The following is a 26001-nucleotide window of genomic DNA, read 5'->3' on the forward strand; positions in this document are numbered from 1 at the left end:
TACACACAATGCAAGCGTTGCCCGGAGAGCGCTGTGGGAGGTGACTCACGTACTTGTTTGTGTGAATGTGTTCAGCATAAGGAGACGCAGATAGAGAGAAGAGGAAGAGAGGAAAGAAACAGTGATGAGGTGAATGGTGGGTGGAGGGGGGGGGGGGGGGGGGGGGGGGGGGGGTTCACTCTACGGCCTTGATGTAACCTTGCTTGCCATAACTTTTAATGCAACACAACCTGCTTTATTTACTGAGATGTGAACGAGAAATATGAGCCGTAGTCAACAAACAAGTTACGACCACTACATGTACAGAGATTCTCTACCTACCCCGGGGAGAGGAGCAGATAGAAGAAGAAGAAGACGCCTGAGTGATGAAGAATAGAGCGGGTTTTCTCAGAGGGTGGAGTGATTCATAAATGAGTGAAAGAAGTAGGCCCATCGACAGCGTTAGCACCTGGGTCAGAAAGCTTTTTTTTCTTTTGTTTTAATGCTCTTTGGTGACAGATGGGGTGGGGCTTGCAACACAATCAATCCTCATTTGGAATATTGTCACTTCACTTTCCACTCACTACACAATTGTTTCCAGGCAACTATATCTCCAACACAACAACTGCTACCTAAAACCCACTGGTGATACAAATAAATCCCTTTGAAAAACATCAGTGCTTGTATCTATCATGAATGTAATAAATAGATCATTTCCACACATGGTGCACTAGACTTCAAGTTGCAGTCAACTGTGCCACCTGCAGCTGGAGTACAGTGCACACCGAAACAGGGTTTTATCATCAGTGGGTGTGTTGGGGGCTGATAATATTCACAGCCAATCACATCGGCTCCCCTCATTCCCTTTAAAAATAGAGCTCTCTCACTATAACATGCTCTCAGTTTGGTAATGGAGAGGACAGTCCGAAAGGAACCCCTACTGAGATGGGACTCGTCTGGGGACCTGCAGAGTTGATGAGTTCCCAAATGCCAAAATATTCTGCCGAGGGCATATGATGTCACTGTTCACTCTATTTCTTTTGTGCATAAGGGAACATAATTATATTTGGAACCAAAATGATCCCAATAATAACTTTTTTTAGATTTGGCTGCGCTAACACGCGACAATAATGTCAACACGGAATAACTGAGAACCAAAGTCTCTTTTAGCTTTTACAATTAATGTTTGCATTCACAGAAATTCCTGTCAGGATCCTGTTTACCATCTACACCTGACAGAGCAAATTGTCCTGGTCCCACCTGGAAATGTCCCCAACGGATTCTACAAACAGTCCGGATGCTGTTCTACAACATGCTGTTTGTGGCAGCAACAGGTCCACCTCTATACTGCCATTAAAAGAAGTGATATTCAATTCAGGAGACACTTTTGTGACACAGGAAGGCACCTGGAGCTGTTGTTGCAGAGCCACTGGCTCTGGTGTGGGCTGCTGCACTTCTACAACATGCTTCAACGTTTACCGTTCATTGCAGTTGTTTCGTTCAGATGTGGGCTCTGGTCTAAGAAATCATATTATAAAAAGGCAAAGAAAAGTGACAAAAATTAGCTCACTGCCTCAGACCAGGTCAACAGCACTCCGAGCAATCTTCACACCAAAATGCAGTTTGCTGCTGGATTTTCCCAGGACACTACTCCCTTACTGGACTCCAAACGTGCTGAATGGCAAGTCACCAAAACACAGAAAGGATGCAAGAAAAGGAAATAGAGCTCATCTGCTCATAAGACATGAATACAGTGCCAACCCACCAGTAGGAAAAAAACAAAAAAAGAACGATTGAAACCCACCAAATGACTGTCATGGGGTAGTTTAAGTCCATCAATGATGAGTGAGGTACAGTTGTAAATCCTGCCAGTGACAGGTGGGGTAGATATTGAGGCCCGACCAGTGAATGATGACGTGAGTTGCAGTCAAATCCATCTACATCAAAGCTCCGGGCCTTCGTCTTCCTCCCTCTTTGGCTCTCTAAAGAGGCTCAGGAGTCACAGCTATCACTCTCTTCCTCAATCTACCCCCCTCAATCCAAGCCCCCTCCCTCACCACCGTCTTGATTCGCCCTTTCACGACGAGAGGGGAGAGAAATGGGTGGAGGAAGAAAAAAAAAACGTAGGAAGAGGAGAGTGGAGAGGTCTGAAGAGGTTTTCAAATCCAGTGAAGCCTGTCATATTACAAAAACATGTCGCTTTAAACTAAATGTGAAATATCAGTAATTGAAGCCATAAATCCACTGTTGTGTTTCCCCTCACCTCCTCCCTTTCTCTCTCTCTCTCCCTCTTTACCCATCCCTCCCTTGCTCTCTTTATTTTTGTAAGGGTGCTTTTGATGAGCGGTAAATTGGAAATTATTTTGTGTTGTACTGCCGCTCTGAAACGTCTTCCCATTACCATGCGTCAGTCAGCACTGACAGTGAAATTACTCGACTGTCAATCTGGCTATCAAAAGAGGTGGGTGGGGGTTGTTCATGGAGGTGAGTGGTGGAGAAGGAAGAGGTAGGTGTGTGTGTGTGTGTGTGTGTGTGGGGGGGGGGGTTATACTAGGAGTTAGAGATTGATCAATAAAGAGAGGATGATAGAGGAGGAGAGAGGGGGGGGGCAGAAAGCACAAGAAGGCAGGGTGGGGAGGATGTTTCGTCCGTCATTATACTTCTGTTGTGATTGAATAAATCAAAGCTGTTGCGGAATTTAGCTGTCGCTATTACCCTCCTCCTGAGTGTCCTTATAACTCTGTGTGTGTGTGTGTGTGTGTGTGTGTGTGTGTGTGTGTGTGTGTGTGTGTGTGTGTGTGTGTGTGTGTGTGTGTGTGTGTGTGTGTGTGTGTGTGTGTGTGTGTGTGTGTGTGTGTGTGTGTGTGTGTGTGTGTGTCATTACTGGTACAGGCGCCAGCTCGCGAGGGCAGCAGCAAATTAACCATAATTGCAGATAAGAGACAATCGGAGGGAGAAATGTATAGAATCAAGTAAATGGAATAATTCCTTTGTATGGCAATAATTTACGGTCTGACCAGGACTCCCGAAACCTATCTCAGAATCCCTCCCGCTGCGGCATTTCATGTGTGTGTGTGTGTGTCCCCCAGAGGGCACAGCTGTGTTTTTGTTAGGTGTGTGCGACTACAATTTTAGTGATATAGCCGGCGATCATTATAAAGCAAATATCCACTAATAAAGCCCAAAAGTGTTTTGCCCTTTTGATTCTTCGGTAAAATAATAGTCATTTACTACAGTTACTCGCGACAAATTACCTGGTGAGGATCAATTAACATTCTAACGAGTGATTAGCTATTTTGCTTTCAATTAAAAGGAGGGCAAATTTGCAATTGGAGGGGATGGCCTCACCTGCATCCCTGCATGTTATACAATAGCTCTGGAATGTTCCACTATTATTACTGCTGCAGTGTGTGTGCGTTGCTGTGATGTGTGTCTGTAATGACTGGTGTGTTGAGAGCTTCTGCAGTATATAGGGAGGGGGAGAGAGAGAGAGAGAGAGAGAGAGAGAGAGAGAGCGAGAGAGAGCGAGAGGGGAGAGTGAGAACTCCTTTATTGCTCAATGCTAAATTAATTGCACCAATTATTCACGGAGAGAGTTGTCTAGTGGCGGCCTTCGGGGGGCGAGGCCCTGACCGCTCTCCCTCATTTTTAATTGGCTGTCCTGTTGAATAATTGATTGGAGCAAATGTGAAATGGATGGGAAGGTCCAAGTGTCTTTCATCACAACGGGCCGGCCGCTCTGACAGCCGGCCACAAACAAACTCTGCTGCTGTACGCAATAAACAAACAAGTTGAATTCAGCTGGGCCACCGCAGCGGGGTTAGAATAGCAGATATGACTCCTGCACGGGACGCTCCTCTCTGAAAACCCAACAAGATGCACAGCACCAGTAAAAAGGGGCACCGGTGGGGCTGGAATCAAGATAGGAGGGTGTGTGTCGGTGAGCAGGACAAACTATTTGTATCGCTGTGGAAATGATGAGTTATGGTAAACTGAAACCATTTGACTCGGCAACTAAATAGTGAACTACGATACATTTATTGTTGTATAAAAGGGTTCAGGTAAAGCACCTACTCGACGTCATTACAGGTACAATATTAAGCATTTTGACTTAAACACATATAGTCACCAAAATTGTATCTACCAAAAGTGATTCTGTAACACAAATAAAATCATAAATATTTAATGTATAAATCTGTCCATCATTTTATCCACCCCTGATTCTCTCTCTTGCGTAAACACATTACACACACATTCTTACATGTGCCTCATCCACCGCCACACACACACACACACACCTACACCCCCCCCCCCCCCCCCCCCCCCGGTAATCAAAGGCTATTAACTCCCGGTGCTTTCGCAACAAAACAGATGTAAGATTCATGAGTCCCTGCCCGTGACTGTTGTCTTTGCCACAGGCTAGTAAAGAAACAATTAGTGCAGAGCTGGCCTCACTGTCCGCCACAATCAATAGTCCCTGATGGTCTTCTAAGCCTATTGACCGAGGCCCGTTCCTCCCCGACCCCTCATCTGTAGCGGTCGACAGCCGCTTCAGTCCACCTATCTGGACCTTGGGAGAGGGTTACCGGGTTAAACAAGGCCGATCCATGCACACAGGCATGTCTTAATACTGTCTGCCACAGTCTGCATCTGTATGCAAGGTGAGCCACGGACGGCGTGTAAATAGGTTACCAGCTATCTTTAGCTTGATATGAAACGTCAAACTTGAGGGTGCACGTGATACAAAAGAAGCAAATCAAATGCAAGCCATAGATCAAAAGAGCCGTAAGCCTAATCAAAGTTTCCATCGCAATTATTGCCAAAACGAGGTTGTGTTAAAAAGGTAGCAGAAGGGCTAACTTGGGAAAACGACAGAGAAGCTACACTCTCAACACAGAGAGATGTACTGTACGAGTCTCAGCAGGTGTTCAGTTTGGGACAATAACAAAGTCTAGCTGTTTTTCAAAATGCAAACTTTACGTTGAACTTCGGGAATAATTATAAAAATTTAGCATACTCCAAAAAAGCGATACAATTACTGTGTATTGCCGTTTCTACAACTAGACCAACTGCAGGGTTGCGCAGACAGCACACTGCAGGTCCATGCACACCTGTGTTTTTGAAGACGGCGTGCGTATGCGTGTGGTTTATGCCAGTCGACTTACACACACCATCTTGTACCAATCATCTCACTTAACAGCAGCCTTGGTGGCACCGAGGCAATCTGCTGATGTTACAGTAATTGTCTGAGCTTGTGGTTGTGTCCTGACAAAAACCCTCCTCCCTTCCTGGCGTGTAAGAAACATCTGGACCGGTCCAACTCGCTGCTCCCCGGCCTGCTGTGACTAGCTTCTCCTCCACGCTGCCTGTTAAGGAGGAGGAGGAGGAGGAAGGCAACGGAGATGGATGGCAGGTAAAAGGTTGAAGCAGAGGAAGCGGAGCAGCTGTAAGAATGAAGGGGTGGGCAGCGGGGGAACAGGTGTCACTCCCACTGACGGGCTGCCACTGTGGCCCCCCACCCTGACCCACCTGCACCACCTGCACACCCACGCGGGGTAGCGAGGATAGCGGTGGTTAGGAGAGCACCCATCCCTCACCTGTTCCGAGCCCCACGCCTACCTTCCTCCTCTTCCTCAGATGGCACTCGAGCCTCAGCTCAATCTGGCTGCTGGGCCCACAGACTGACATACAAACAAGCACACATGTGCTCATTAGCACACGCAAATATCTGTACATATTCATAAGTGTGCCGCCATGGGAATGCTTGGGATTGCATGCAAACTAACACATACAAACATCTTTGCTCTGCTTAAGTACACATTTTCTTGACACGGTGCTTCTCTTTATACTGTGCTCTTATCAGATCAAGCTGCACAACCATCTGCAAAACTAATAAAACTGAATTCAGGAACTATACATTGTTCCTTTTTATCATTTTTAGGTGTTGTGTACTACCAAGGCGGATGTCAGTCTAGAATGTCTTAAGTGTTACAGTTTTACTTTGGGTTGGGACCATCTACTGGATTACATTAGAGCACAAAGCTGGAGGTGGTTGCTGCGATTACAGAGATGAAGCTTTCAGGGTCGTTGGCAACGGCAGACCGTCAAAATACATCTTTTATCTTTAGTTTTGGTTTGATTAACTAATTATTTAGTCTATTCCTGTCAGAGTCCAAGGCGGCATTTTAAAAAAGTGGTGTAATCCAAATGTATTAATTTATAATAATATCAAACAGAGAAAAGAAGCAAATCTTAGCCTCGTCTGTGACTATTCTTTAGGGCTGTCCTCGCTTAATAGTCAACTAACACTCATACGATTTTGTCAACAAATTCATTCATTAAGTGCCTTTTAATTTTGTTTCAATGCTTAATTTCTTATGAAGTAGATTATAGAGTATTGTATTTTCTATAAGGTTACTTATCTATACTATGCATCACATCTCGTGCTTTCTTTTGCTGCTGTGACACTTCTATTTCCCAGAGTGGGATCAATAAAGTTCATCTTATCAAGACGGTTCATTTTCTGACAGTTGATCAACTGTTTAATCGACGACAAAGAGAAGCAACAAGATAATAACGATGATAATGGAGTAATCATGACCCCGCCGTGGGCTCATTTGTTTATAGTAATCATGTCGGATCTAATTATAGTAATATAGCGAGGTTTTAAAAAATATGACATGCAACGTCTTCATGAGGGATCAGTATGTTAATTAATAAATCAATCAATATCAAAACCTCAATATCCAATGACTGTATCCACCCATATATCTGTCCGTCCATCTGTGTCCAATCATGACATGGCCTTCATCACCTTCTTCTCTTGACGCTGGTGGCGTAACAGGACAGAGGGATGTGCAGGTGTGTATAAAGCCCCCCCCCCCACCCCACACACACACACACACACACACACATACCTCTCTGCCCTCATATCCCTCCTCCACTTCCCTCCCTCCGTTGCCGTGGCGAGGAGGGCAGTAATTACTCTGGTGTCAGCGTTGCTGGGTTCGACTCCTCCCCCGGCAAGGGGCGGCGGGCATCCATAACCCATCGTCCTGCCACGGGGTAAACGCCGGGCCATCCATCACGCACCCACTTGACAAATACCTTCCATAATAGAAGTTTATTTTTATGGGAGGCTGAATCAAGGACTTTCCCATGCATACAAAAACGTGTCAGAATTATTTATGGCTTGTGCTGAGACGCACAATATGTCATATCAAAGTCCCATCCCGCTTGCCGGCGCTGCTGCAAGCTGCCGGCGCCCGGCCTGTCGATATCTCCGCTCGCTATCAATAATGTGGAACACCGCCACGATAAGCCTCGGGATTCGGAGGTCATACTCGACACGCGCAAACGCACACACATGGGAGCGAACGCACACACAAACAAAAACATCACATGCATACACAGACAGAGACATGCAGAAAAAAAAAAGAAGAACTCACACATCATGACATACGTCGATGTGTTTTCAAATGCATATCAAACCAAGGCAAACATTTCCGCCTGGTTACACACAAACACACACACACACACACACACACACACACACACACACACACACACACACACACACACACACGAGACTCGCTCATACACGCACGGACAGGGAGGGGAACGTAAAAACACACAGCTGAGATGAGAACATAAATTCATGCATTCCCACATGTCATGCTCTTAGGCAATGAAACAAACATGCCTTTGCACTTACACATAAAATCACAAAACAATAAAAAATACCAATCTCTGCATGAATCAAGTTTTATTTTGCCCGTAACATTTATTTTTCCTTTACCGTCAGCTCCTCCCCCAAAACTATAAACAGTTACCCAAACAAAGATGTTCACGAGGCTGAACTTGACCCTCTGCGTGGCGCGAAGGACCGCGGACCTCCGTCAGTCAGTCAGTCAAAATCAACGGCAAGGTCAGGCGAAAACAATACGGTCTGGACACGAGGGAGCGAGGCTGATCTATCCAACATGTCTTTGTGTACGTGTGTGTAAAGTGTGTACGCGCGGCGGTGTGCGCTAGCATAATCTCCGACAGTGCGGGGGGAAAAAAGAGAAAGAATAAGAAAGAAGGAAAACATAACAACTTAAAGGAAATCCCTACACTGCAGCCTGCAAATCTGAGAGCTGTCAGTCAGTGTGAGTGGCAACCCCTTTCGCCCAGAGAAACGGCAATAAATTGGGTTTCCTGATAAGGCCCCGCCATTCACCGGCACAACGTCTGACCGAGAGGAAGAGGAAAAATGAGCTGCTTTACCGTAGGCCACTTGAGTGCTGTCAATCAACATGACTGGCAGGCTCACATGTCGCCAGTGGAGAGAGCAATAGAGGGAAAAAATAGATTAATGTACAGAGGAAGGAGCGGTGAGAGAGGGAGGAGAGAGAGAGAGAGAGAGAGAGAAAGAGAGAGAGAGGCAGCATTAAGCCTGGCTGGGAGAAAATGAATAAATATGATAAATATGATAATTGAAATGATGAGATTTTGGTACTTGGTATTGGATTGCGCTACGTGCCCAAAGGGATTAGTCCTTCACTCACTGTCATGTTCAGCCATTCTGTCCCCTACTCACACACACACACACACACACACACACACACACACACACACACACACACACACACACACACACACACACACACACACACACACACACACACACACACACACACACACACACACACACACACACACACACACACACAAAAAACACTGAGCGCCCATGCATGCTTACAGCAAGGAACACAAAATGCGTACATTTAACGCAACAATCTAATTTCACCATGTGGGTTGTTGTTTGTGTAAAACTCTGAGGCAGCAAGAGGTGATAAACCTTTAAAAGTAGCAGTCTGCGGATCCACCGACAGAGAGAGAGAAAAAAAAAAGGGAAAATAGTGAAAAACAGCGTCGGTAGCAGCGGGAGAACTTTGTCCTGTGAAGACAGAAGATGTATGGCTCAGGGGAGATAGTAGCAACAGTAAATGATTACCTTTTTACAAACTGGGCCTTTGTAATAAAATGCGTAGGGGGGAGTATTATCAATTCAGCCGCCCGGTGAAGATAGCATTTCTGAAGCCACGGCGAGGCTGATCCCTATCTAGAGAGGAGCCCGAATCTGTATTCCTCACTACGAGTCCAGGAGGGAGAGGGGTCTGAGACCTGTATCGTGTTTGTGTTGTGTGCATGTGAGAGAAAGTGAATGTGTGTGTGTGTGTGTGCATTTCACTGAGAGAGACATCCGTTAAGGCCTCTTATGCCTGCAGGCCCAGTCGTGACAGAACCAAGATCTATTTTCTTACTCCCACAAACGGAAAGACATGCAAGAGTGTGTGTTTGTTTGTTTGTGTCTGCCTGTATTCGCAGCAACAACCCACATACGCACGCAATCTCTTTTACGTGCAAACATACACACTTAGTCCTTGGGGGCAAAGAACTATAAGATTGGAGATGTAGTCCTGTGTGAAACTGCGCGCGTGTGTGTGCGTATGCATCTTCAACACAGTACGTGCGTGTGTGTGTGTGTGTGTTTGCGAAGCTGAGATGCTCTGCTAGATGTCTGATTCTGGAGGAAGACACTGACAGACGACATTTATACACACACACACACACACACACACACACACACACACACACACACACACACACACACACACACACACACACACACACACACACACACACACACACACACACACACACACAAACAACACTTGTCTGATAGCAGTCAAACAGGAGTAGAAGACAGACAGACAGACAGACAGATAGAGAGACGGATAGCGTGGCAGAGCCCAGAGTCACATCACTCACCCACCGACAACACACACACACACACACACACACACACACAAACGGCAAGACATCATAACGCACGCAAACACACAGCACCAGAAGAAAGAGGCAGAAAGCGAGCTGATGTACTGAGAGAGTAGCACGGGGTTCGGTTAGAAAGAGATAGCAGTGTAGCCTGGGGCTTTAAAGCGAGCTGTTGAATCGTGGGATATTTATATGAAGCGGGGTGACCGATGATGTGACACTTGCGTGTGCGTGTGCGTGTGTGTGTGTGTGTGTGTACTCTTCACACACATGAAACACCACGGCAAACCCCTCGATCTTCAACAACCGGTAACAGTTAAACCAGTTCCATTCAGACTTCATTAATAAAAGTACACAATTTATTTAATTGAAAATAAATATTTGGTAGAAAATAAATATTAATGAAAATTGTGATACGACACATTTATAACAGAAAGCCTGCTTTGTAAACATGGGGCATGGAGGTTTTAAACACTCCATATCTCATAGTAGGGACTAAAGTATGCGGTTTCTGCTTGTCCCCAGGCATTGTGGGAGTGCAACACTAACAGCTGGCATACACCTTTAAAAACCATCTGCATGGCAGGACATAACAATCGAGATGACCCTTAAAAAGTTAACAAGTTCAATAAAGTGTTAAATGTAAGTTAAATTTAAATATGAGACGCATTTCACAACTGACATGAAATCTTCCACGGAGAACATGTATCGCTGAAATTACAGGAGTTAAAGGCTGTTATCCAAAGTGACTTACAACAAGTGCTATGAAGTGAAATAGACACGTCCACCAGCTGACCAGGCAACCCACGCACACTCTGATCGCCACCTTTAAAAAGAGCAGAGTGGCCGGTTCAGATCCTCATCTCGACAAAAATACAGCACACAACTCTGCTATGGAAACACAAAAGTCCCCCCCCCCCCCCCTCTATCCTCCTTATTCTCTTTTTTCGCCTTTTTTTTCACAGGTGTCAGAAGAGATTTCATGGCCTGTGCGTATGTGTGAATTTGCCACACCCCTTTTGAGTGCTAATTTACCCTTTTAGGTTTAATCTCCCAGTGAGTGGCTTTCCTCGCCCTTTAATTAGGCTATGGGGAGTCGACACCAACACTAAACACACACTTAGACTTCGAGACACACACACACAGACCATTTCTTGCTACCACACACACACACACAGACACACACACACACACAGACACACACACACCCACACACTCACACACACACACACACACACTCAGAAGCTGCAGTCCCAGACTTGAGACACGCTTTGCTAAGACAGTCCTCATCAGCCCTCTGTGGGCCTCTTTCACACTCTGGCTCCCCTCAACTGCACCAGTCACCAAGACAGGACAGAGACTTAAAAAAAAAGTGAGATGGGAATAAGAAAGGAAGAAGAAAAAAAAAAAAGTGAGATATTCTGCACTTGTGAGAGCTACAGAGAGAGGTGCTGGTGGTGAAGGCGTTCATCTCTGAACCCTTTTTCCATTTCAAATCTATTTGTCAAGTTAAAGCTGCATTAAGCCACATCAGGTTTTGGCAGCAGGAGATAGATGTTTGAATTTTTTTGAAGTTTAAAGACGTCACTGCTTATACATTTTCTAACAAGATTTTGGCGGTATGTGCACTCATTGAACCAAAATAATGTGGTGAAAACAGATCGGGCACAGGCTTTGAATTTACACTCATTAGTTTCAGCACTAAGTTTGTGATTTAGGCGGAAAGCAAGAGTATTTTTCCACATAAAACTGTTGCTCCGTGGCCTTTTTTTTGGTATCTTTTGATGAACATTGTTGTAGCACTAATAAGTACGCCAGAAGAGCTTTCACGGTAAAGTACTGTTGGGCGTTTTGGAGAGAAACGTCTGAGCTTTATCAATCCGACAGAAGAAAAAACAGGCACATCTCTGCTCTCTGGGTCGTCACCCTAATTATCTTCCTTCTTCTCCATCTACAAGTGCATTTCGTACACCACCACCTGTACCAGAGCTTAACTTAACACTGAAACTCCCTCTTTTTCTTCTTGTTCTCCAAACACATTTACCCAAACAAAACTGGGCACTAAAGAGGGAAACACAATAACAGCAGTGGTGATAGTGGCTTGTTATGTTGGAAATAAGAGGGCACTTAATTGGGGTCTGATAGTCTAACAGGCAGCCCCTCTGATTACCAACTCTGCACATTGGCTTAAATTAGCCCGCTGATGAGCAGCCAGGGGATTCAATTATGCTGGGGGGAAAAAAATAAGGGGCCCTAATAGGACACTGTATCAGAAAACATGGGATTGGGCTGGGCTAAAGTGTTGGTAATTGGTTGTTTAGTTGGGAAAGTTGAGCCTTTTGGTAATTAGAGATGCAGAGACGTTTGGAGAGCCACCAAACAGAAGACACACACAGAGGCGAAGGAGGCGAAGGAGGAAGACAAGGGTCCTTGGCACAGCATAAAAAGGGCAAAGGTCGTGGTGGAGATCTCAGAAGTGCACTTCAGCCAATGAGGGTGTAGATCAGGGAAAACATGTTGGTACTAGGAGCTGTGTTGACTCAGTAAAGGTCAAGATGGGGCAAGCCGGGCTGAAAGTGGAAATCAGCAGTCTGGCCCCGTCTCGCAACATGTTCTCCTTAACAATTTCTTCTCTTCTTTTTCTTTTTTTATTAACTGAACTTTCACATCAATACCATCTTTCTTTCTTTCTGTCTCGTCTTAGACAGGTTAGCTGTTAGCCGTAGCTAGATATTGGACAGTGTCTGAATTGAGGGAGAAGGAGGATTGAATTATGGATGAGTCTTTAAAGCAGCCGGCGGCCTGTCTGGTCCCATACTCACTGTCCCACACAGGAGGAGCAGCCCTGCCCGCGAGCATCCCCACCACACGTCACTCACACGGGGTGTGTGTGTGTGTGTGTGTGTACATCTCTCTGAACACCGTATGTACACACGAAAGCCCGCCGCAGTGCTCCGACAGACATTCTTGCAAACATATAGCAAATGTTTTCCCCTTTCATCTTTTGATTAAAAAGAAAGACGTTAAGCATTTGAAGTGTGCGCTGACACATCATGAACAATCCCTTTAGGATGTCGGAAGAGTGGTCGTTTATTTAAATGATAGCCACGATTCACTCTGGGGAATTGGTGTAGCGCATCCAAACAAAAACTGGCTTTCTAGGAAAAGGAGTTTCAGTGTTTGAGCTGGAGTCTCAAAAGAAGACGTTTGCTCACTAACTACATAAACCAGTTCAGAAAATTACGACTTTGTAGCTACATTTCGTCAATATGTGTGGTTACAGAACTATTTACTGTTGTCCTTCACGCGCCCTTGATCATCCAACTTTCTATCATCCAAATGTAGCAACCTACTCGAGACTGTTCAGCTGTGCCCTACATAGACCATCTGCAACTTTTGAGAATAGTGCAACATAAGCAAGCAGAAGGGAGCGTATATCATCAATCTGCCTCAAGTTTTCTGACAGTGACAGAACTTGAGGCAGAGGTTGACCCAGTCCGTCAGCGACGCTACACTTACAGTCATCATTTACCGTGTGGGAATCCCCCCCCCCCCCCAAAAAAAATAAATCTGTCTGCGATGGCCTAAAGGTGACGGGAACACAATGCAACCGTTACTTCACATTCGGAGCGGCCAGAAACCTCCTGCCCCTCCGTCTCCGCACTGATTGGATGCGACCTGTCAGTCAAGGCTCTGAATGGCCGCTAAACGGCTCTCGGATTGGTGCCAGGAGGAAAGGCATGGAAGACGAGGATGAAAGAAAAGGCTGTTTGTTGTTGCTGATGGGTGATAAATGCAGCCAGTTGGAGTAGTTTTCACGCTCATTGGAGCAGGTCATTATGCAGGAATTGCTGCTTGCTCGGCCCTAACCGGCACCGTGTTGGTTTACCGAGACGCCTGCAACCGACGGTGTGCATTTTCCCCTAAAACCGCCCCCCCCTCCTCCTCAAACACACACCCCTTGTTGCAGGTCTCCTGAGACACACTGGCACTGAGCAGCTGCTTCTCAACTGTAATATCTAAAAGACTACGTGCGGAGTGTGTGCATGGAAAAAGGCAGAAGAGGGATACAAGAGGAGTTCAAACCGATTCACTTCAGTCCTCGAAACGTGAGCCACTCAGGACCAGATGAAGCTGAAAGGTGTTCCTCCACGAGGGAGTTCTCCAATTAACACCCCAACACTGGCCCGAGCTAATCTACAAGTTTCTACATGCAGGCTTGCTGAGGTCGCTTTGTGTGGTCGGAAAAGAATTAGACGTAATGGACACAGAATAACAAACACAGGCTTTGGGTCTGTGTTTGTTATTCTATTGTCCATCAGTAGTGAGTGTTAAGTTAAGTTTCAGGCCATTTTTATATAAAGCTCAATTAAGCCATAGGTTCTCCTTTCTTTAGGCTTCCTGCTAAGCCAACAAATGCCTCACTGTTGACTTTGTAAGACAGAACTCAAAAAGAACTAAATCTAGGCTGTGACAGCATCGGCACAATGAGCCACCCCGTTAATCTGGCACGGAACAGAATGCCTTTTTTTTTTTTTCATGAATGCCTATCATGTGAAAGCAACATAAGGACGGTGACACGAAGACGCAGGTTCATCACTAACGCTGACGACTTGATGTCCTATAGGTGTGTTGGTTTTTTTTCTTCAACCTACTGAGATGCATTGTTTCACATATTTTTTTGACACAGAAACGTGTCACATATAACACATTGTTATTAGAAACAGATGTTGATTTTATCGTCGGCGTCTCTGGATTCTTTCACAACGTCGACACAGTGTCACATGCGCCGGGATACCAGGACACATTTGCATGACATACACACCTGTCCTCCACAATTCCACACGCCGCTGTAACACAATACGCAAGTAAAACTCAGGAGAGTAATGTTTCATTACATGACGAACAGAAGGTGAAAGCGAGGGAGGGGAGCTGGGGGAGGCACACAGATGCATAACTTAAGTAAAAGCCATCCAAACCCATATTTGTTTACAGATTTGTTTAATAAGGACAAAATATATGCAAACAAATGAATTTGCCTGTGGTTGTAACTGTGTATTAAGATCATCACTTACAAGGCCAGGTCTCCTCTAGCCCTCCACAGTAGCCATCCATCATGCATTATTAAGGAAAATAGAATCTGCATAAAGCAGCAACAATGCCTAGAAGAAGTTTATTTATTTATTTGGTTTTTTATCTTTTTAGGCGCTAAGCAGCAGATCCGAGTACTCGGTGGCTGTGAGCTAATTACAAAGCATTTGATCGCTATGCCTGCGAGATGTGCAATTATAACCTTGGTTGAAAATATAATAAGGGAAATATTTCACAATTTAAAACGGTGGGATGATGATGCCCCGACAAAGCTAATGGCATCTCACCTGCGTGTACGTCTCATAGGTTTTGGAACAGGAGGCCCATTTAACAAAGCCATCGCCCGGCAACCGCAGCGGACGTCACTGGAGGGAGGCAGCAGAGAAAGAGGGAGATATGCCACTTCCCAAAGCTGCTCCAGTCAAAGCGTACTTGCAGCATTTTAACTAGAAAGAAAGTTCTAGCAGACGGGTAATTTAGCAAAGTCACAGCGCTCCGAGGTACCTGTGGCTCCGGTTCTGCTGCAGTGCTATCTATGCCGAGATCACACAGCCACCGCCACCTCTCTCTGGCATATCTCTCCGCAGATCGCGCGGGGAAGACAATTGTCATTACCATTTTATTAAAATGTGTCCCATCAGCAACATTTTCCCCTCACATATCTAACCTCCTTTTTTTCCCCCCCTTCTTCTTTTTTCTCTCCCCCCTCTAATTCTAATCATCATTCCCCTCCATCACTTGCTGGGTCTAATTCCCTCTCTTCTTTCGTTTGCAAAGGACCTCTGCTTTCATCCTTGAGAAGGGCTTTAATTTGAAGTGCGACGCTGAATAAAGAGGGGAAGAGAGAGAGAGAGAGAGAGAGAGAGAAAGAGAGAGAGCAAGAGAGAGTGATATGGAAAGACAGAGCAACGGTGGAGACGTTCGGGTGTCAATCAATCCGGCGCGAGGGGCTGCAAGGGCCTGTGACTAGGGTGCGTTTGATCTGTGTCTTTCAAAGGGGGAACAGCGGGAAGGGCCATCACAGATGATTTGCCTCTCGCTGCTGGCCCTGGTGCCACTCTGACAGAGAGCAATCACAAGCAGGTTAATTCAACATCTACCTTCTTAATCTTTTTTTCCCCTGTCTCTTTCTTTTGGTCCCGTTCTGTCTACTTAGATGAACCACTGCTCTTTCCACCCCCCCCCCCCTCTCTCTCTCTCTCTTTTTCTCTCTTTTGATGGAGGGAGAGATCAGGGATGCACTTTCAATGCCTTTTCAAAGCCCCTATGCTTTGATTGCTTTGGTCTTAATCAGGTAAAGCGTGGCCGATTTTCGGCAGACCTGCAATAGTTTATTTACGTGTCGCTCCCACGAAGCACCATTTTGTTGTTGTAATGCATCAATGAAAGCGAAGTAGGATCAGTAATTTCGCTTTGGAAATTGGTGCGGGGAATAATTTTCTTCGAGGGTAAAGAGACACCATCGGCTGCATTTTTGGATCGTTTCTTTTGCTGTCAGTCTTTGGGTTCATATCTGTGGTTGTTTGGCGTGACTGGAATATGAATCAAAGCGTGGTGATGACATCTTGAAAACATTGCTGCTTAACTTGACTGAAAGAGGAGGATGTGTTTCCTCAAGATGAACGAAGGATGATGCGCGTTCCAGACAAGATCTGACCTTCGCTCATAACACCGAAAACTGAAACTGTACAGGACAGTGTTTGCTATAGCTGGGTGGACTCCCGGTAACATCATGAGCACCTTTAAGATGAAGCCACAGCAGTTATAGAGAAATCTCCTTCTTTGGTATAACTGTTGTGTTCTCAAATGACTTAGAAGACCACACAAAGGAACAGAATGAATCTTCCTTACCAAAGGTCAGCCGTGCATGAGGACAAACAGAGGTGAGGGAAATTCTGGAGTGAAAGGGTAAGAAGAAGGTGTGCTTTGGTTAAAGGTGAGAGGGTATGGAGAATATGAAGGAGGGAGGCGTTTCTAAGAGCAGGTGAAGGTAAAAAGGTTGTGCTCGGAGGTTAGGACATGGAAGTAAAGGAGTTCAGAGATAGAGAGCTGGTCATTGAATTTGAGGAACAGAAATTATACCAAGAATAAGCCCGTTTGAGAAATTAAAAAAAATAAACTTTTCAGAGTCAGCACAAAAGACACAACTCCGGCTCCATTCAGTTTGAACAGGAAATAAACCACAGTATACTTCCAGTAATGTCCCTGCATGGCCTCTTCCCCGTGGTGATCCCCTCCAACTCCACTGCTTTTATGTAAGGTCAAAGGGATAACAGGATAAAGGCTGTCCTCTCTGCTCCTCTGAAGGACAAGCACTCGGCCGATTGGATTTGGTGGCCTTCAAGGACAAAGGAAGAGCACGGGGATACAAAGGAACCAATAGTGGAGGAACACGATTTCATCTGTCTCTATGGCCTGAGTGATTGGCAGGGACCGACAAGACCAGCTATCTTTGAGTGCTGCCTCTTTGTGTCTGGGTGCCCTCCATCAGCATGGAACAGCAAGAGTCGAGCCGTTGAAGAAAACACACTCAAGGGTCCTGGAAGACCTGACCTCAGCGGGACGACGGCGCGTGGGCAGGGTTACAGGGGCAGCCAGGTGGTTTGATTCAGGGGAATGATATCACATGTTCATTTGTCTGTGGGTATATATATATGTGTGTGTGGGTTTGTGTGCACATTACACATCGGAAGCATGCAATGACGATGAGAGAGGCTAGAAGTTAGAACAGGGAAAGTGGTCGAGTTCAAATTCTTGGAACAGCAGAAATAAGCTGCCCATCAGCATGGCACTTAAAGGCGCAGTCCAGTGTTTGGCGCCTTGCTCAAGGACACCTCTGCAGTGCCCAGGAGGTGAACTGGAACCTCTCCATCTCCCAGTCCACACATTAGATACATATATATATACAAATTGAACAATTAGTTACCTGCATGCAGGTAGGCGAGGTCTGGGTTCTCGATATCAGGGTGACTGGCCTTCAGGTGGTTGCGGAACTCCATGGGAGAGTTGGTGGCGTGGTTACATTTGGGGCAGTTGTACATCTTCACGCCCTCGTGCTTGCCCGTGTGGAGAATGTGCTTCCGGATGTTCTCAGCACAGTTGGATCTAAGGGAGACAAAACAAGAGATAAAAGGCCTCATTCCTTTTTTTGGTAATAGATTAGAAGAAAAAACAAACAAAGATGAGAGTCACGAGGGAGAAAACACAAGATAAACACTTGGCAACTTTCCCAAGGAAAGGTTTGCTGTGGTAACATTTCATTTTGTTGCGATGATGACGCGCACACACACACACACACACTTGAAAAAAACTCCAACTGGGCTTTGGAGCTGAGGGAGCAGCAGTGTTTGGACAGACTCTCGCCTAAATCGCCTAAATACGCCTCTGTGAAACAGGCCCCTCAACCGGCAAAAAAAGACGAAAGACCGGAACAGGGAAACACAACTTGTTACACAAACAATATTTACATCATGCAGAAGTCTTTGACATTCTGCCATGCTCTTCAGGTTCAGTGTCTAAAGGTGACGGTGGGAGCAGTGGGTGATGCCTGCTGCGAGACTGCACGTGGATCAAGAGGCCTACCGAGTGCACTAGAGGTATCTGTCATGCATTATGTATCTTTGGCAAATGTATGAAAGGTATAGAAATAGTGGTGTGTGTGTGTGTGTGTGTGTGTGTGTGTGTGTGTGTGTGTGTGTGTGTGTGTGTGTGTGTGTGTGTGTGTGTGTGAGTCTGCGGGTCTTTGGGCTGGTCAGATAGGGCAGGCCAAGCAGTGAGCTACTGCAGGGTGTACGATGTAATGATGTCAGCTCAGAGAGTCACACACAACCCTCTGCTGATTAATGATGCTGCTTGACCTGCTCCCAGGCTCTATCTAAACCTGCCCACGAACACACACACACACACACACACGTGTTGCTGACGCCCTGAATGGGCAAGACAAACACGCACATACATACATACATACATAGACATGAACAAAATCCGACTGTAGTTTGCGCCAACATAAAACAATCTCTGATATGACACAGGTGCAAATATACAGACATGAATCCCCCTCCCCCCCCCCCCCCCCCACACACACACACACACACACACCATACACACTATAGGGCAAACACATAATGCATCATGCAAGCAAGCATGTGCAGTGTAGAACACAGTTTCATACACACACACATAAACACACAGCATCATGTGTTGATGGATGGGGCACTCGTGCTCAGTTTGGACCTGACATTCTCGGACAGTATAATACGCAATTACTCTCCCTTATCACCTTGGCCGGGACAATAAAGCCTCACAGTGCCATAGCTCACGCCGGCCAAGGAGAGAATTTGTTTTCACTTTTGCAGAGACACCTCTCTCCATCACAGGGCCACAGACCAGCCCAGCTCCACCGGGGCCTTAAAATAAGAAAAGAAAAAGTAGAGCGGGCCCTCACTGGGTTCTGTTCACGCTGTGTGAAACGCATAAGCACCAGCCACCGGTGGACAATGAGGGCTCTTCACTAAACTCAACACTACAGCCGGTTTGGGGCGCCACGCTCTCAACCGAAAAGCAGTAACCCACAGCAATGTAGAAATGTCCCGAGACCGACCAGATGACTGGTTAACATCACACCGTGTGATTCACAATGTATCGAGTTCATGCTTTGTGTCAAGAGAGGTCATGCGCTGACTCACAGGATGTGATGTCATTGGATTTCTGGTTCGTTCGAAATTAAGCAGAAGAAGAACCAGGCAAAGCAGTGATCGCCATAGGGAATCAACAGACGAATAAAAGATGATAGCATAATATGAAAACCATAAGGATAAACCATAATATCAAGTGTAAAGACTGCGAAGACCCGGACAAATTTAAAGTATCTAAAAGAGTCAGATTTATGTTGCCTGAGGGTGCATATATATGTACATACCTCCTAATATTTACGCATATTTTCAATCAGAAGATTGGCACACACTGTTGTGATTGCATCACTAGCTGGACTAAACAGGTTCACAGACAAATCATGGCCACTATCTATTGACTGTTCGTCTGCCTAATGGAAAAACAGGCCGACGTAAGAACTTAAACTGTCACAGCTCATGAATTACCGCAAATCACGCTTCCAGAAAAAAAAAAGCAAAGAAAAAAAAAAAAAGCATTTTACACTAAAAGTGAACCGATTTCTTATTCGAAAAGTAGGAGCATAAAGAGATAAAATTGGAAGCGGAGCTAAAAGGTTCTAGAGAGAGCGCGGGTGGATTCCTAGGGGGGCCATGCTATCTCTCAGATATGGTAATGCCGTAATTGTCATATTAAAACAACACAACGTGCATTTAGGAGTCAGCAGGTGTCACAGTTAGTGGAAGCCCACACCAGCCCTCCTACAATACACCGTATTAATTAGTCCAACACTGTTTCAACTTCCTCCCCCATCCACGCACTCACCATGGGAATCAGCCACACTGATGCTCAATGGATGCATCACCTCTTCTCTGCCGCTTTCTGTCTCGCTCTCGCTCTTATTTCAGCCATTTCCATATTCCTCCTCCCAACGAGTGTATGGTAATGGGAGAGGTGTAATTGAGAGGCGCTTCGTTAGAGGAGATTTAAATGTGTCTCTTTGTGTGTGTTAAAAGTTGGGAGGGGAGGGATGGGGGGGGGGGTGTGCATTTGGATCATTGGTGCTATTTGGATCTTCTTCTGCCAAGGAGGCCCAGTTATCATCATTAATGTCTCCCCCCCCTCTCCTCCCTCATCTCTCCCTTCACTTTACAAGGTCGCAAACCTCCCTGGCATTGACAGCGAGCGTGTCATCCTCAAAGCCGCCATCGCCTCGGAATTGAAATGGTATTCTAACAGGTAGATTGAAACATGAATGCCGCGGCATTCAATAAACAATAATAGCCCCGGACGAATGGTAGCGTGGCAGGAGTCAAAGGCTACATATCAATTAAGACGGCTTAAGATGCCACTGTGGCTTTAATGAGAAAAAAAAGAAAGAAAAAAAACCCCTCCTCATTGTTAACAATATAAGTGATTCCTTAAACAGTGAAGTAAAGAAGTTTTCCGGTTTGCATAAATAGCTGGAGAATTGACTATCATTAATTGACAGCCCAGGACTCCCAGTGCAATATCATTAGAATATTTTTACCACTATTCCCCAACTATAATTATCCCCCTCTATTATCCGTCTCTGTCTGAATAGGAGATGAGTGGCATTTGATAGATCATTCCCTCCCTGCTCATTTACATGCATTTGAGGAGCAGCGTTGATGGAGATCCCATTGTGTGTGTGAGTGGGAGCCGTAGATGCCGTCCCTGCCGTGTAATATTTACGTTTTATTAGTGGAATTCAGACTTTATACCTGTAAAACGGATATAAATATTCTCTCTGAGCAAAGAACTGTCAGTGACACAGCCGCTTCATTTGTCTCAGACCTAAATAAGTCTCAACCTCCGCGCCACAATTATTTCATAAGCTTACAACCGAGAAGGTCAAACGCGCCCACCCATCTCCTCGCTCCTTATACCGTGGTCTCAGGCCACCAGGGTTTTAAACATGTATTCAGTGTGTAGAAGCAGGGCGGAGGCGAGGGCCCCTCCCGGCTGTCTGAGGCCCCCACATTCAATTCCTCATCCTCACATTAGTAAGCCAGCGGGGCGTTTCCCCAACCTCTTCCTCCTCCTCCTCCTCCCACCTTGCCTCCTCCCCTCCTCCCCCCCCTCGCCTGCCCTCTGGACCTCTCAGAACCCCTGGGGCCACCAAAATGTTAATTGGGCTTCTAATTTACTGTTTCATTTGCTGCTAGCTGTAATGATCATTAAGTATCAGTAAGGGAACAATGGGGTGGGGAACGTTTGACTCGTACTATGTACCGTATCTGTGATACTGGGGTTAGTCTGCTGTAGTGGTTTGATATGGGACCAAAATTTGCCCTCAGGGTAAAAAAATAAATCAGCCAATTTAAATAATTAGCATTTTGTTTTCCAACACTATGAGCCTTTGACCCAGTAAGTTTAATGAGCCATTTGAAAAGGAATCAACAAATGTTTGCAAGATGGTGTCTTCTTCATCTTGTTCTTTTTTCTGGGGTTCTGAGATTTCGTGTCCTGAAAGGTACAACATTTTTGTCTCAGCACGAATGGAATTCTGGGAAAATCGACAATATCTTGCAGCAAATTTAATGTAGACTATCGGCAGTTCAAATCTTACAAGACGAGGAACCAAGAGCCATGCTAGCGGCTCTGTGAGGATGTACTTGGGCACCAGAGCATGTTAACATGCTCACAATGAGAATATGTATATTGGTATATTGTTTACAGTGTTCATCATCTTAGTTTAGCATGCTAGCATTTTCTACTAAGCACTAAAAACTAATTACAGCTAAGGTTGATGGGAATGTCATTAGTTTTACAGGTATTTGGTCTTAAACCAAAAAACATTTGGACCAGAGGATGGCCCTCGATGAAAAGTCAGTGGATCACCAGCGTCAGTGGGATTCATCCAATAATCTTTGTTATTATTATTATTATTATTATTATTATCATAGATAATTTAGTCTGAAAAAAAGAGGTGGACTGACCGTCAGTGCCACCCCCTGGAGCCATGCCGCTAGCTAAAAATATCAACCGGATATTGGGCACAAATGTTCTAGTTGAATTCGGAGTGCACATATTAAAAGACAAGATGCAGTTTTCCCATGCTACTAGATGACACAAAAATCTTCAAAGCGTCTTATATGCATGTTAAATCAAACAAAACCCATCCACCGGTCGCTCCTTAATTGATACGGTGACGCGATACTTTGTGATAACTTTAGGTACAAGGTGAGCTCATCCTTTGATAATTGCAAAATAATAGCCTGACTACAATTATTACGTCTCAGCATTTCATTTTTACTAAGTTGGACAGCGTACAAAAGACTTATGGAGTCGAGCGCTTCACTGCAAGCGGAGCAGGTGTAGCAAGCTGCCGAAATGACTTTGTCACAGAGGGGAAAAAAGGAATGAACAGTACATCTAAAACCAATGATGGGTTTGAGATCATTCCCTTTCACACTCTTCTGCCACAACCTGGCGAGCAAGCGCAGGATGAGAGAAAGAGAGAGAGAGAGAGAGAGAGAGAGAGAGAGAGAGAGTCCAGGGGAGACGGAGGGAGAGAGAGATAGAGAGAGATGGAGATGTGCAACGCCAGCCAAAACTTTTTCAATTTCACCGACAATTTCCTGTGTAATTACTGATCTGGTATGATGGTGTTTTAATGACAGGGACCTGCCAGTGACAGTGACATTGTGTGTGTGTAAGAGAGAGTGTGTGTGTGTGTATGTGTGTATGTGTGTTGGGTGGGGGGATCTGGCTGGGCCTGTTGATGATGGCAGAGTGATGAGATGGAGCCGTGCTGTGGAGATTAGACCTGTCTGCCCTCTACCTCTCCCACACACACACACATATACACACACACACACGCACGCACGCACGCACACACAAAGCCTCTCCCATTAACGAATGCCACCCCTCACCCCTCCAAACTACCTTACAATGCCACCTGCTATCTCACCATCACACTCACTCACTTACATACACCGCACAGACCCCTCCTCCCCCTCCCCCGCCTATCAAGCCCCCGATCATCAGTGCCATGGTTGGCGGCCATCAGCGCCGCCAACCATGGACGGGTCAATGAGCCGGTACCTGTAGTCGCACCAGGGGCAGCGGTAGGGTTTCTCCCCCGTGTGAACGCGCTTGTGCCGCGATAGGTGGGACTGCGTGGTGGAGGCGAAGTTGCAGATCTTACATTTGAAGGGTCTCTCTCCTGTGGGGCAGAAAGGCAGCGGTGATGAGACCGAGATGACGGAAATATTTTCACAAACAAAACACACACATAAATATACATACCCCATGTCGAACGCTACAACCTGACATGGTTCGGCACACTGCTTTGCTGGCTTCATAAATCCTAATTTCTTCATTAGTTGCTCATAATGCTATGTTGGATAGTTAAAAGTTGAAATATGTAAATAACTGTTTTTAGTTTCCATGTGAAATGTTGTTGGGGAGTTGCAATTTAAGTGTCAGGTAAAGTTGAAGCACTGAGAGGTATAATATCTGTTGAAGTGTAATTGCTGAACTCTTTTGTCCGCTTACTTTAGGCCCTGTAGGCAGTTACTTGTCCACTTGTGTGTAAACAGTTGAAAGCAGTTGAACCAACAGTTAAGAGTAAGAGAACGAAAGCCGATGAACTGCTATTTAAAAGAGTGAAATCAAATGTCAGTTGAACCGTAAACGGGGAAAGAAATTCAAATTACATTCGAGGCTGAAGTGCTAGAAGTTGAAGTGTGTGCACTGTCGATAGTTTAAGTGTCAGTCGGTTTGTAAGCAGTGACAGCAGTTGGAAGTGCCAGCTGAAGTTTTAAAGCGTTAGTTAAAAGTAAGTAAAAATTAGGTGAATTGTAAAAATATTTGTTAAATGTTTTCTCCCCAGAAAGTTTTCTGTCTGACAGCAGAATGTTTGAGACGTATGAATACATCCTCACGAAATATAATGAGTAAGATTTTGATGGAAGATTTCTATCATTGGATGACGGATGATTACTATATTTGATACATAGCCATTCAGCTCACAGAAATAGTGACTTGATTCTAAATTATAAGGAGATGCTCACAGGGTTACGGTATCAATTTCACTTAAAATCAGTGTTAGGACTGATGTCTGTGGGTGCAAGTTGGAAAATGGTCCAGTTTTGTTCTCTGTGGGAGAATTGTATGTTTTAATTCTTTTGTATTTCCGGACCAGAGTAGAGAGGGTTGTATTTAACTCAACAGCTTCCGTGATGTCAGTGTTTAAACCCTGCAATAAAACCTCTGCCTGCTTTAAGGAGCTGCTAACCTACAGAACCCTGAAGAAGATTATTAACGGGCCATTCCATTGGCTCCTGTAGTGTTTGTTAAAATACAGCTTCAGTGATATTTGCAGGTACTAAACAATGGTGAAATATTGTCCTTAAAAAAAAAACGTGGAACCACAAAACTATTTGCATTAGCAGTGGCGTTTAAAAAGCTGTCAGACAGGAGAACACAGGCCGATCCCTTCATGTGCTGCTGCCTGACAACAGATTCGAACATTCAGCTAAATCGGTGAAATTGACACGTGTCAACACAGGAGAGGAGGACAGAAATTGGCGGTTTTCGAGTGTGTGTGTGTGTGTGTGTCGGGGGGGGGGGGGGGGGGGGGGCAGAGAAACTGAGGAGCAAACAGAAATGAATTATGAAAACCTAAATGAATATTTATAACAGGATTCTTGATCCTTGGGCGCCTGCCAGACAACGGTTAAGAACAGTATTTGTTTCACTATCCCAATTTCCAAAAAAAAGCACTCGTTATTGACAGCCTATCTGAAAAATGCAATTTCCCTAAGCGACAGAATGACATGGTGAAATGATAACTGAAATTAAAAATCTCAGATTCAGTCAGCCACACTGGTACACATGCCTATCACTGACAGCAGCATGTCACACTGATGTGCCTGCGTGTGTATGTGTGTGTGTGTGTGTGTGTGTTTGAGTGAGAAAGACAGCGAACAGTTGCTAAAACTATGTGAAAGAAAATTGTCTGTGGCTGTTCACATCTTGAAGTGTCAATCACCGTCCAAGATTACGAACGTCTGCACAGGTAGTGTGTGTGTGTGTGTGTGTGTGTGTGTGTGTGTGTGTGTGTGTGTGTGTGTGTGTGTGTGTTTCAATTAGTTGTGGACATGAGTGTGTCGGCGTTTACCTGTGTGTTGGCGTCTGTGTTTGGTGAGGGCGTGTCTCGTGCCTCCGGCAAAACCACACAGGTCACACAGATAAGACTTCTCTCCTGTAGAGACAGATTGAGGGAGGGAAAAGAGAAGATGGGTAGAGCATTAGGGTCTCCTGGGTCGGTGAGGAAAAAAAAGACCTTAAAACAAGACAGAATAAGTGAGAGGCAGCAGGAACCTGAGAGGAAAGATGAAGTTTTGTCTCATTTACACTATATTTATTGTATATTAATCCCTGCACTCATTCAAATCCAGATCTCATTCAAGAGGACAAGAATTCTTGAAACTGAATCTTATTTTTTTTTTTGCCAAAACAGAAAACATA

General features: G+C 45.2%; 1 protein-coding gene across 2 annotated transcripts in view; it reads right to left on the bottom strand.

Annotated features, from left to right (window-relative positions):
• The window catches only part of znf407 (zinc finger protein 407), a 134645-nt gene that overhangs the window by 20240 nt on the left and 88404 nt on the right, over nt 1–26001 (bottom strand). For both annotated transcript variants that reach the window (XM_079165138.1, XM_079165139.1), the window contains exons 7-9: nt 25652–25735; nt 23572–23692; nt 17819–17997 (exon numbers count right to left, since the gene is read on the bottom strand). In XM_079165138.1, the coding sequence (XP_079021264.1) occupies nt 17819–17997; nt 23572–23692; nt 25652–25735 (384 nt within the window). The remainder of the gene's footprint in view (nt 1–17818; nt 17998–23571; nt 23693–25651; nt 25736–26001) is intronic.

This window comes from Pholis gunnellus, assembly GCF_910591455.1.
Source record: "Pholis gunnellus genome assembly, chromosome: 8".
In the NCBI taxonomy this organism is placed as follows: Eukaryota; Metazoa; Chordata; class Actinopteri; order Perciformes; family Pholidae; genus Pholis; species Pholis gunnellus.